Below are 12658 nucleotides of genomic sequence, written 5' to 3'. Positions count from 1 at the left end.
TAATTTACATTCCTCTCAACTGCCATTGTTGTAGTAGATTAATCATCCTTGGTAAAGCCGCATTTCATAATACCACCAACATCAGAATTCTTCTGAGAAGATCAGTTAATCAATACTAGCATAATCGGCAACATCAGAATCAATTACTGTTCTTTGGAAATCACATAATCCTTGATAATCTGAATTAATTCTGTTTGGAATTTCTAAACCATTCATCATCATCTAACTACTAAAACTTTCAGATTCGTGAAATAACCCATCTTCAAAATTACCCTTTCATCAACAAGATCATAATTCTTTTTGTTTCGATTTCTTTGATTTTCGATAACCACCACCGATCGGAACATTTCGAAGAACTCTGCCTTTTGTCCAATAACATAGTTTAGTGATTGATTTGAAATGATGATCTAAATAATAATCTTCTTTCACTTCCTCGAAAGATTTTACCACCAATGATCTAACTCCCAATGCAGTAAAACTGTAGAGATAGAAGATAGAAAGAAAGATGAAAGAGTAAGAGGATTTCTTCCCTTTCCCTGCAAAGAAGAAACTCTGCAAAAACCACATTATGGAGGATCCTAGTGATTACTAATGGCGAGGAAACAAACTACAACGGAAAGGAAACAGTGTTCCGGCGAAGGGAGGACCCTTCGCCGGAGGAAAAACCCAGATCTGAAAACGGTTAAGAGAGAGAAACAGTTAGAGAGTAGAGAGAGAGACGGAGAGAGAGAGAGTTGTTATAAGACATTGATACATCATGAAGATCTAATAAGCATGGTAACCGCCTAATTTAAAGCAAGAATGAAAGAGGCCTAAAGCCCGACAACTTAGAAGCTTTCATGTGATAAGCATGATAACCGCCTAATTTAAACAAAAAATGAAGAGGTCTAAAACCCGACAACAAAGAAGCCTAAAATCAGACAATTTATTACATTATTAATAGCCTAATTACACAGGATAAATTTTGATGGCAAATTGCTTCCACCGAGACACGATCTCTCGACCTCCAGGGTCGGCCCTGGGACCAAAACGAGCAAAGCCTCGCTTCGGGCCCTAGGATCAAAAGGGCCTCTTGGAAGACGTAAAAGTTAAAATATAGGGGCCTACGATTTGTTTTTATATGTTTAGCTCAAAACAACACATAGTTTACTTTAGTTTAGTTGGTAAATGATATGGGAAGGAAACCAAACAACGCAGGTTCCATCTTCGCCCAATGCATATTTTTTACATTATATTTTTGTCTTACTTTAGTTGAGATAACTTGGGTGTCGTTTGACAACAAAATAAGTAAGATTTTTTACCTACTTAGAGACGTAAATACTATCGACTTCATTTAAATAAAATGATTAACTTTCGTTTAAAGTTTTAATTTTTCTCAACCTAAAGATTTGACATTTTCTATACCACCATCAAACCTCCCTTACCACCATCACCCACACCCTCCCGCTCACTATAACTAAACAACCGCCTCTACCTCCGGCGTAATGATTACTAAACATACACCACCACACCTTCACTACCACAACCATAAACATTACCGCTACACATTTACTTCTAAAACCACCACCAACATCGTCATACGACAATCAATATTATCACCATCAGAAGAAAGAAAGAAAGAAGACTAAAAACTTTCGTTCTCTCGCTTCATCTTCTTTAAGAATCGTTACTTTTGAGTTTTTTTATTTTCTAATTTCTGATTTTTTTGTTTGAATGAAATTAGGGTTAAATGTTGAATTTTTAGTAGAAATCGCCGTACAAAATGAATTCAATAATTATATTGTTTGATTCGGAAAAGGATACTGAGAGATTGAAAAAAAATGATAGACTTTCTCTCTCTCTCTCTCTAGGTTATCAGTTGTTGATGTTTGAATTTTGAAGGTTGAAAGCCAAAGGGAGAGACAAAATTCTCTAGTGTGACAAGGAAGAATTCAATCAAAGGGGGAGAGCTAAATTCTTGTGATATTATATTTTTACCTAACATAAAGAGTTGTTGTTCTTGTTTGTGTGCCTCCTACTCCTAGGCTGCTTGCTGGGCTAGTGAGGAGGAAATTATCAATTTGGAGGAGGTCTGTATATTCGATTTTATCTTATCTTTTAGGGAGTATTAGGTTTTCTAAGTAAACCCTAGTTATGATGTGATGTAATTTTCTTGTAATGATGTTGATGGGTTGGAGTTTATAGTTCTGTTTCAGTAAGGTGAAAAAAAATGATCTCTTATGGTTGATGAAGACATCGATCTGTTTTATAGTTATAGATAAAATATAAATCAAAACAAGGCACCTTACTTCTCGTAAGGATGGACTGAAGTTTCATGCATCCACTACAATGTGCTAGAACAGGGCTCTGTCATTGTTAACTGGGAGAAGGCTCTCCGAGAAAGTAGTAACATAACTATCGGTGCATAAATGTGGGAGCGACGAGGGGATCCCACTTACATCAAACTCTCTCCAACTTCTCTTCTTCCAATTGTAAGAATAAAAAGACACACATTTCTTCTTCCCCACTAATTTATTACAATTCCATCCCTCAGTTGATGTTACGATTATCTCATCATTCGATCCTACAAACTTACAAAACCTAACACCACATTTCTTCCCCAAATTAAAAGGCAACGTGATGCTACTCACCTCACTCCATCTTCCATTGTTATTACTTGAAAAACTACCATATTTACCAATAGGCGTTCTATTGATCTCCTCTTCCAACTTATAATCATCATCTTCATAAATATACATCTTGAAAAGACAATTGCTCATTTGAACTAACATAGCTAAACACCCACTCACTTCTAATAAATTAACAAACTCACCGTAAGGAGTATAATACGATGGACTATTGAGGGGGTTGAATTCTCTTCCAATATCATCTCTAGGTTGATCAAGTATGAAATCAGGGACTGTGATTCTTCTGAACTTCTCCATCCCTACATCAAATGCCACTACGCATACAGGACGATTTTCGCTCTTCCAATGTCCAGCATTAAGTCGAAAACTGCTCCAATAAATAACACCATTCACATAAATAGAATCCTCTGATAGGTCAGAAGGGACATCGGGGACCTCTTCGAGCCTCCTCCATTTAGTATCACCATTTATACCTTGACGCCCTACCGTCAATACCTCACATATCAAATATCTGTGTCGAAGATCTTCGGAATAAACATCCCACACACAGACCAATTTGTGTTCATTAGTGGAAGGATCAAAACCAAATTTGTAGTTGGACTTCACATGGCTATAGTGCATCCTCACGCAAGAGATGCCATTAATTTCTTTTTCTCCCGATAAGAGTGATGATTCAAACCATGGTGACAATTCTCCGGTACTGATATTGCATATACGAACAGCATACTCAAACTCGGACTCAATGAGACATATCAAACCGTTTACAGGGTTCGAAATGAATTCATATTCGGTTGAATCCACCTCCCTTACTGTGTCAACAACTACTACATTTGTAGCAGCACGGGTGTTGTCTCCTCCTTTGTCGTGTCGGAACAACTTTAGGTCAGCTGTAACGTGGATTTCTTTGTAAGGCCAATTGTTGAAAAGCATCATTTCATCATGATCATCATCACATTCTTTCTTAATTGTCCCTGCCTTCTTTGGTACAGGGGTGACAATAAATAGACGACGAAGACTTGTTTGAGAACGGTTACGAAGGTGTGACTCAATAAAGTTTTGATCTTTTTGAATCAAGGAGCCCCATCTCTTACAGACAGTCTTAAAACGGAGAAGGGTTTTGACAGGGAGTCTGGTTAGTACCTCAAATACCAACCAATCATCATGAACAGGAGGAGGACTAATACTACTAGGGTTTTCAGTTGAAACAAAAGCAGTACTACTACTACTACCAATAGTAATATTGAAATTCATCATCAACAATTGATCAACTATTATGAAATTGTATAAGAAGATGACTTACCCTAGTTCCAAGATCAATCCGGCCATCTGGTTCGTGTAACCGAGTAGGGTTTAGGGTTTCTTTGTTTGCCCCAACTCCCAGCGGTTTTGATTTGATTTAGACCAAAACACATTTAACGACTCAATTTTGTATTTGGGATTCATTCCTTTTTGCACCCTAGTTCTATCCAGCTTCATCTTTGATCCCCACAATATACAAATAGCCCCAATTTCATTCTAAGTTAGTTTCCTATCTACCAACCGAAAAAACTCTATGCGACGCCCATAAATGACGGGGAAAGACGAATTTCTACTGCAAGTTCGGAACCCTTATTTGATTATCTGAAAAGATACTCGATGCACATTGAAGTCGAAATTTTTGATTTATTTAGAAATAAAGTAGCTTTATATATAAATAGATTTCCGTGTCGCTAGAATACCCTCCAAGGGTTTCTACACGGCCCTTAGGCCAGTCGAAAAGGAAGGAATAAATATTCTGAGGCGGGCAAAGAAATAAGAGACAGAATATGGTCTAAAATGTAGCGTATCAAAGTAGTGATCTCTTGGCAACACTCAATGTCAGAAAGCACACGCGTTCCTGGCGTGAAAGCCCGAATTCTTGGACGAAGAGTATTTAATTAGTAGCCTTGTCCATTCACATTCTTGACATCTTATAATAAAGTCTCACTTCTATATGATTGTTGTAAAAGTATCTTGTAGATGTAAATTGGAATAACAAAATATTGTTGTAAAAGTATGTTATAAAGTTGTATTTAACCCTTGATCTTTACCACACCTCCGCCCCATAAAATCCTGACCACCATAACTTCCGCACACCAACGACCACCACCACCACTATTTTTTTTCTTTCTCCTTTTTCTTCTTTTCTCTTCCTCTCTTTCTTCTGTCTCTTTTCAGTTAAATTCCATTACCTGTTATAACGATATTCAACTGTTAATGATTTAAAATTTAAGCATAACAAAGAAATATAGTACATGAAAACAAATATTTTTCTGAAAATAGCAAAATCCTTGGTAAATACAAATGAACGACAATTTTCGATATATTGAGTTAACCCTAACGAACGGGATCCAGATAACAAGAAACAATAAACACTATCTGAATAGTTGGCGGACGAGATCAGCTTAGGCCGGTTTCCGATCTGTGGGTGGAGTAACCTGGCTGAGTTGAAGCCGAAATTCAAGACAACCTTTTGGTTACACAACAAGGGCGGAGGATCACAAATTCTACTCTAATAATAGGTTCCAACTAGGAGGATCAGTCTCGGGTTGACTCAGGCAACCCCGAGCTCCTAGTTACTTGGATGGAAGGTCGAATAGAATTACATAGAACATGAACACTCTCGAAATGGGTTCGATGAACTGTGCGGGAAAGAAAACGTACCTTAGTGTTTTGAAGAAAATCATTGTTGGTTAGAAGCTTACCTGAAACATTATTCCTATGAATGCCCAAAATTTGAATATGTGTCAGGGAACAGCAACACAGAGCTGCTGATAACAAATACTCATGATAAAATTAAAAGGGGATTAAGAAATCAACACAAAACAAACAGATGTAAAACCAAGTTTGATTTCTCGTGTGTTACCACCGAATTGAAAAAGTTTTATGATTCATTTTCATCACTAGTCAAGGAAAGAAACAGGAAGTACAAACAAGAGTTACAAATAAAATATCAGTCCATGAATTAGAACAAGCTTACCTTCTTATAAGGACGTAATGAAGTTTGATCCATCCGCTACAATGTGCTAGAAGAGAGCTTTGTCATCGTTAACCGGCGTTAAAGACTTAGAGTGTCATTTACCATCGTTAACCGGACGAATTAGAACAAGCTTACCTTCTTATAAGGGCGTATCACGAATTTCTTTACGGTGTTAAAGACGTAGAGTGTCATTTACCATATTTCCCATACTACTTGAATAGTATAATGTGTTAAAATCAATGAATTATCAAGATGGGATAGTTTTAGTTTTAGGGAATAACTTATTTTGAAACGTGATTTTCATCACTTAGCTACTTGACCTTTCTTACTTGGGGAATCCGTCGTAGACATTTTTTTTTTCTAAAAAGGCTTCCTATTGTTACTTCATCTCAACAGTTTTGTGTAATGTCTGCTAGTAAGAGTTATGGGAATATATTGTGGTTTCATTTTGGTGATTACTTAGATAGGTCTGGAATTTTAGGGATGAGGTGTGCTTCTGCAAACTTCCCAGCTGGAATTACGACGATAGAAAACAATGCCAGGACTATTCCTTTCAAGTTCGATAACATTACGGTATCCTCCCACTTGAAAGAGAAATGTCCGAAACTAATGCTGTGCCAAGATCTTGGTTTTCTTGGTTGGTCAGTGAAGGTATGTCGGCTTTCTTAATGTACTCCAGCCACTTTAGTAGGTACATCTTACGTGATCTTGCACACCAACTAGGACCGTAAAATATCTCTCTAGATTAATGTGTTTCATGTATAATGTAACAGTGGAACGTCCAAAAGTAGAAAAATGTAAGCAGTAAAGAAGGTTTTAATTACTATTAAAAGTATATGTATGTATATATATAAAATTAAGAGGCAACGTGATACTACTCACCTCACTCCATCTTCCACTGCTATTGATTTAAAAACTACAACCGCTACGAATAGGCGTTCTATTGATCTCCTCTTCTAACTTGTAATCCCCATCTTCATAAATATACATCTCGTACATACATTTGTTCATTCTAACTAACATAGCTAAACGCTACAATGTGCTAGAACAGGGCTCTGTCATTGTTAACTGGGAGAAGGCTCTCCGAGAAAGTAGTAACATAACTATCGGTGCATAAATGTGGGAGCGACGAGGGGATCCCACTTACATCAAACTCTCTCCAACTTCTCTTCTTCCAATTGTAAGAATAAAAAGACACACATTTCTTCTTCCCCACTAATTTATTACAATTCCATCCCTCAGTTGATGTTACGATTATCTCATCATTCGATCCTACAAACTTACAAAACCTAACACCACATTTCTTCCCCAAATTAAAAGGCAACGTGATGCTACTCACCTCACTCCATCTTCCATTGTTATTACTTGAAAAACTACCATATTTACCAATAGGCGTTCTATTGATCTCCTCTTCCAACTTATAATCATCATCTTCATAAATATACATCTTGAAAAGACAATTGCTCATTTGAACTAACATAGCTAAACACCCACTCACTTCTAATAAATTAACAAACTCACCGTAAGGAGTATAATACGATGGACTATTGAGGGGGTTGAATTCTCTTCCAATATCATCTCTAGGTTGATCAAGTATGAAATCAGGGACTGTGATTCTTCTGAACTTCTCCATCCCTACATCAAATGCCACTACGCATACAGGACGATTTTCGCTCTTCCAATGTCCAGCATTAAGTCGAAAACTGCTCCAATAAATAACACCATTCACATAAATAGAATCCTCTGATAGGTCAGAAGGGACATCGGGGACCTCTTCGAGCCTCCTCCATTTAGTATCACCATTTATACCTTGACGCCCTACCGTCAATACCTCACATATCAAATATCTGTGTCGAAGATCTTCGGAATAAACATCCCACACACAGACCAATTTGTGTTCATTAGTGGAAGGATCAAAACCAAATTTGTAGTTGGACTTCACATGGCTATAGTGCATCCTCACGCAAGAGATGCCATTAATTTCTTTTTCTCCCGATAAGAGTGATGATTCAAACCATGGTGACAATTCTCCGGTACTGATATTGCATATACGAACAGCATACTCAAACTCGGACTCAATGAGACATATCAAACCGTTTACAGGGTTCGAAATGAATTCATATTCGGTTGAATCCACCTCCCTTACTGTGTCAACAACTACTACATTTGTAGCAGCACGGGTGTTGTCTCCTCCTTTGTCGTGTCGGAACAACTTTAGGTCAGCTGTAACGTGGATTTCTTTGTAAGGCCAATTGTTGAAAAGCATCATTTCATCATGATCATCATCACATTCTTTCTTAATTGTCCCTGCCTTCTTTGGTACAGGGGTGACAATAAATAGACGACGAAGACTTGTTTGAGAACGGTTACGAAGGTGTGACTCAATAAAGTTTTGATCTTTTTGAATCAAGGAGCCCCATCTCTTACAGACAGTCTTAAAACGGAGAAGGGTTTTGACAGGGAGTCTGGTTAGTACCTCAAATACCAACCAATCATCATGAACAGGAGGAGGACTAATACTACTAGGGTTTTCAGTTGAAACAAAAGCAGTACTACTACTACTACCAATAGTAATATTGAAATTCATCATCAACAATTGATCAACTATTATGAAATTGTATAAGAAGATGACTTACCCTAGTTCCAAGATCAATCCGGCCATCTGGTTCGTGTAACCGAGTAGGGTTTAGGGTTTCTTTGTTTGCCCCAACTCCCAGCGGTTTTGATTTGATTTAGACCAAAACACATTTAACGACTCAATTTTGTATTTGGGATTCATTCCTTTTTGCACCCTAGTTCTATCCAGCTTCCTTTTTGATCCCCACAATATACAAATAGCCCCAATTTCATTCTAAGATCCTCCCCACAATATACAAATAGCCCCAATTTCATTCTAAGATCCGTTAGTTTCGTATCTACCTACCGAAAAAACTCTATGATAAATGATGGGGAAAGACGAATTTCTACTGCAAGTTCGGAACCCTTATTTGATTATCTAAAAAGATACTCGATGCACATTGAAGTCGAAATTTTCGATTTATTTAGAAATAAAGTAGTTTTATAAATAAATAGATTTCCGTGTCGCTAGAATAACCTCAAGGGTTTCTATACGGCCCTTAGGCCAGTCGAAAAGGAAGGAATAAATATTTTGAGGCGGGCAAAGAAATATGAGACAGAATATGGTCTCAAATGTAGCGTATCAAAGTAGTGATCTCTTGGCAACACTCAATGTCAGAAAGCACACGCGTTCCTTGCGTAAAAGCCTGAATTCTTGGACGAAGAGTATCTAATTACTAGCCTTGTCCATTCACATTCTTGACATCTTATAATAAAGTCTCAACTTCTATATGACTAGGGTATAGCCCGTGCCTTCGGCACGGAGCCTTTTGTGGAGCACTTACCTATAGAGAGACTTACAAGAAGTTGCAACAATCTCTTTAAATAAAATTAACAAAACAGTGATTTACAAAATTTGAAACATATGTTAACAATGAAAGAAAATCAATGTTAAAATGTTTAGGTAGATGTTAGAAGAACGTAGCTAATAATACTAAAATTAAACACCACTAAATGTGAAACCTTCTAATCCATCTTGGCTTTGCCTAATCAATGAAGTTATCAGATTCCAAAAACAAAAAAAAAAAATGTGAAACCAACAATGAAATTGGGAATTAAGGCATCTCAAATTCTTCCTCTTGGTGATAAAGTTATATCGATAGCACCGTCAACCTCAAACTTAAAGATACTCTCTCTTCGTAGTTTCCAACTTGGTTTGTTTTTTTCTACCATCACCATTAAAACTTTTCCTGAAGCTGATGGTTCCAAGATTTCATGGTTTGGGCCCCTGCGAGTAATTAAGTGTCATCATTTGTAGCGAACAAATTTGGTGTCTTAGAATAAATTGATCAGATAAATAATAGGTCACGGACTTAAGAGTTTATGGTGAAATTGCATACGACGGTTAAAAAACTATTGCATACGACGGTTAAAAACTACCAGGTAATGTGTATATATTTCGATAAAAGAAAACTAACACATACCTTGTAACTCCTCACACTCTTTAGATTGTGGTTTAATAACTTTGCACGGTATCATTGTCGTTTTGTCCATGTATCGATGACCAAATTATACCCACGAGAGCACCACTCTAAAGGTTCAGGAGATGCCAAGATGGGAACAAAGCAACCCTGGTCCAAGATAAGTCAAGCTAAAACAAAAAATCTGCAAAATTGAAGGATTCAAGACACTCTTATAAGAAAATATCAACCATAAACATAGTTAATGGAAATAAGATAAATATGGGCGATCTTTCCCACGCTTGCAACCCAAAATTAGGGAACTGTGAGAATCCACATTGTTCTCCTCCAGAGTAAGCCACTGTCAATAATTCCATAAAAAGTTATCCAAAAGAACTTCGCAAAAGTAATGAAGATGATCCAATCAAAGCAAATTCAAAATATGTAAAGGAAACAGTAAAGTACTTGGCCATTTTATCTCCTTGAAGTTATATGGATACCTTTATGGAGAGCAACTGTTTTTGTGCCATTAGCCTGCTTGGATAAGTTATTTGTAATTTACGTGGAATCGAACATGTACGTTAATAAGAAATTAGTCTCAAACTGCAGGTCAGAAAAAAGAGATTCTCACAGGGAAAAACCATATATTCCGAGCTAATTAAACATGAAAATGGATCCCGAAACTCATCATAAGAACTAATAATATGAACCGAAAAGAGTTCAAATGAACTTGTGAATCTGAGCGTCAAACGCAAAATTTATAGGCCCGATAGGACTGACGTTATCGACTCAACTTATAGTCAATCACATCAAGAACAAAAAGCAAAATGTAAAGTCATAATAATCAGACACCCTCGCTTAGAGTCAACAACTATAACAGAGAAACAAAAGTTATACCTTTCAAAGAGGAAGCAATGCCAAGAGTCGGGCACTACCTGCAATTCAGAATACTATATAAGCTTAACAATAATGAACACATTAATAAATTACTCAAGAATTAAAATCCAGTCAGACATTTGAGACATATTATTTTTGAGTTCCAGTAACATCTGATATGGAGTCTCCTGGACTGGATATCGAAGAGGGAAAGAAACAAAGAGGAGTTGGCGAGAAAAGATTTCATGACCGAGGAGAGTGAATCTTCTTTTGCACTTTTAATATCCCATATTTTTTCGTGATTATACTTTGTAGTTTTTCTACATATATGATAAATTGACGAGTTCGCCGTGCAACAAAAACATGACCATTGAAGTACACCATAAGAGAATCCACTGTCCGAATTATTAAGCACTTCGAATACCAAAGAGAGTGAAAATTCTCTAATAGAGGAATTGGAAACGTCAAGCTCCTCGAGAACAACTGTTAGAATTGAAGTTGGATATAACAAAATGAGATCCAACAGAGATTCACCTCAGTGGAGCAAGAGACAGACACAACCTGGAGTTCGCATTTTTTGCTTCATAGAACACCTCGTTGATCGCATCCCCGTTAATTTCTAAAACATGATCTCCTGGGAATGAAAATAAAATTATAAGTTGAAGTTGAACTCGTGAGAAATGGGAGTTTAGAGATTCAAATATAAAAAATTCAACCCTAATATGAATTGGATAGATCGCAATAAAGAAGATAACATACTTGCGAGATTAGAAGAGCATTTAGTTGCTTAAATGCAACTCAATACCTTAGTTTGTACATCGATGACAATCCCCCTGATAATATCAAGATTGATAGGTCTCCAGAGAAATATAATGAACACACCCTAGAACACCAAAAATGTGCAGCTTCTCTGCCGACGTAAAATGAGTTAGTATTGCTCCGCAGGAAAGAAATGTTAAGGTTGAAAAGAAACAAAAGAAATATTGGCAGCCATCAACATCAAACTTGTATTCTAAAGAAACAATGATACTTGAAGCGCCCAAGGGACTTACAAGAATCGGAAAAGTATATGAATATGCAGCAAAATTGGCAATTTCACTCACAATCACTGCCAAAAAAACCAAAAGAGAGAAATATAAATTTAAAAATGTCTCTATGGAAATAAGAGAAATATGATTTAAAAAGAAGAAAATTAGATCTTTTCTTGCAAGATTGTAAAACTTTCTCAGGAGATATTGAAGAAGAAGAAGAATAATCAAAATTTTATGGCATGTTCTTTCTATTAGACATTTCAACAAACACATACATGACAAGATCAAACACGTAAAGAAATAAACCAAAACTTGACGAACACATATATGGCAAGATTTAAATCTACCTAACAGTTACTCAAAAATATTCAGAAAGATCAAATTTAATTTATCTAATCCATCTAATCTTCCTACCAACATTTAAAGTAAAAAGAAACAGAATATGCAAATAAATTTGCCCAAGTAAGAGAATGAGATGAAAATCTAATTAGATTGAACATGACACGGTCTAGATCAGACTTTTGTCTATGAAAGATGGATCATTTTGTTTTGATTGACACTGTCCAGATTAGTCTCTTTTGTTTATCTAATCCAACCAATGAATCGTTCTACCTGCCAGAATCCAACAGAGATTGAGAGAACCAACACAAACTTATGACCAATTTCTATTACGAAGATGAAGTTTAACAGAAAATGAGAGAACCAAAGGAAAATGATTCAAGTGTGGCTTTTAGTGAGGAAGAGGACATGTCTCCAGCGAAGTGACAAGATACGACTCGTGAACTAAGAAGAAATGTCCCTTGGCAAAATAGGAAAGCAGTGTGTGCGCCCAGATGGCCACCTAACAAATTTGGCTGAATCCAATGGCTGATGATAGTGCTGATGTGGGACGGACGACTGGATTTATCCAGATGTTTGTCCTAGTCAGCACCCATCCACCTATTTTATTATATAGATTGTTGTAAAAGTATCTTGTAGATGTAAATTGGAATAACAAAATATTGTTGTAAAAGTATGTTATAAAGTTGTATTTAACCCTTGATCTTTACCACTGTATTTAACCCTTGATCTTTACCACACCTCCGCCCCATAAATCCTGACCACCATAAC

The 12658-nt window shown here is 36.6% G+C and overlaps 2 protein-coding genes and 1 long non-coding RNA gene across 5 annotated transcripts; all 3 read right to left on the bottom strand.

Moving 5' to 3' along the window:
- Positions 1-38: 38 nt before the first annotated feature.
- LOC147540687 (putative F-box protein At1g32420) lies at positions 39-3878 on the bottom strand. The gene is made up of 2 exons (XM_086643236.1): positions 2631-3878; positions 39-92 (listed from the first exon to the last, which is right to left on the bottom strand). The coding sequence occupies exons 1-2, from the start codon at positions 3876-3878 to the stop codon at positions 39-41; spliced, it is 1302 nt and encodes a 433-aa protein (XP_086499362.1).
- A 693-nt stretch (positions 3879-4571) lies between these two features.
- On the bottom strand, positions 4572-8355 carry LOC147540686 (putative F-box protein At1g70970). Of its 3 annotated transcripts, XM_086643969.1 has the most exons (3): positions 5626-8355; positions 5351-5413; positions 4572-4837 (listed from the first exon to the last, which is right to left on the bottom strand). In XM_086643969.1, the coding sequence occupies exon 1, from the start codon at positions 8213-8215 to the stop codon at positions 6668-6670; it is 1548 nt and encodes a 515-aa protein (XP_086500095.1). In that variant the 5' UTR covers positions 8216-8355; the 3' UTR covers positions 4572-4837; positions 5351-5413; positions 5626-6667. The 3 variants fall into 3 exon arrangements, with proteins under 3 accessions (XP_086500095.1, XP_086500094.1, XP_086500093.1); XM_086643968.1 differs by having other exon boundaries at positions 5351-8355; XM_086643967.1 differs by having other exon boundaries at positions 4572-5413.
- A 693-nt stretch (positions 8356-9048) lies between these two features.
- LOC147540685 (uncharacterized) lies at positions 9049-12326 on the bottom strand. The gene is made up of 8 exons (XR_015226151.1): positions 12161-12326; positions 11570-11625; positions 11323-11427; positions 11052-11151; positions 10539-10576; positions 10142-10244; positions 9666-10002; positions 9049-9469 (listed from the first exon to the last, which is right to left on the bottom strand). It is a non-coding gene; the product is annotated as an uncharacterized LOC147540685 (long non-coding RNA).
- Between the last annotated feature and the right edge of the window lie 332 nt (positions 12327-12658).

This window comes from Eschscholzia californica, unplaced genomic scaffold (assembly GCF_041429995.1).
Source record: "Eschscholzia californica isolate CP2 unplaced genomic scaffold, dmEscCali1.0.p SCAF_5, whole genome shotgun sequence".
Taxonomy (NCBI): domain Eukaryota; kingdom Viridiplantae; phylum Streptophyta; class Magnoliopsida; order Ranunculales; family Papaveraceae; genus Eschscholzia; species Eschscholzia californica.
Note: the sequence above shows the minus strand (reverse complement) of the source record. Positions and strands in the feature narration are given on the sequence as shown.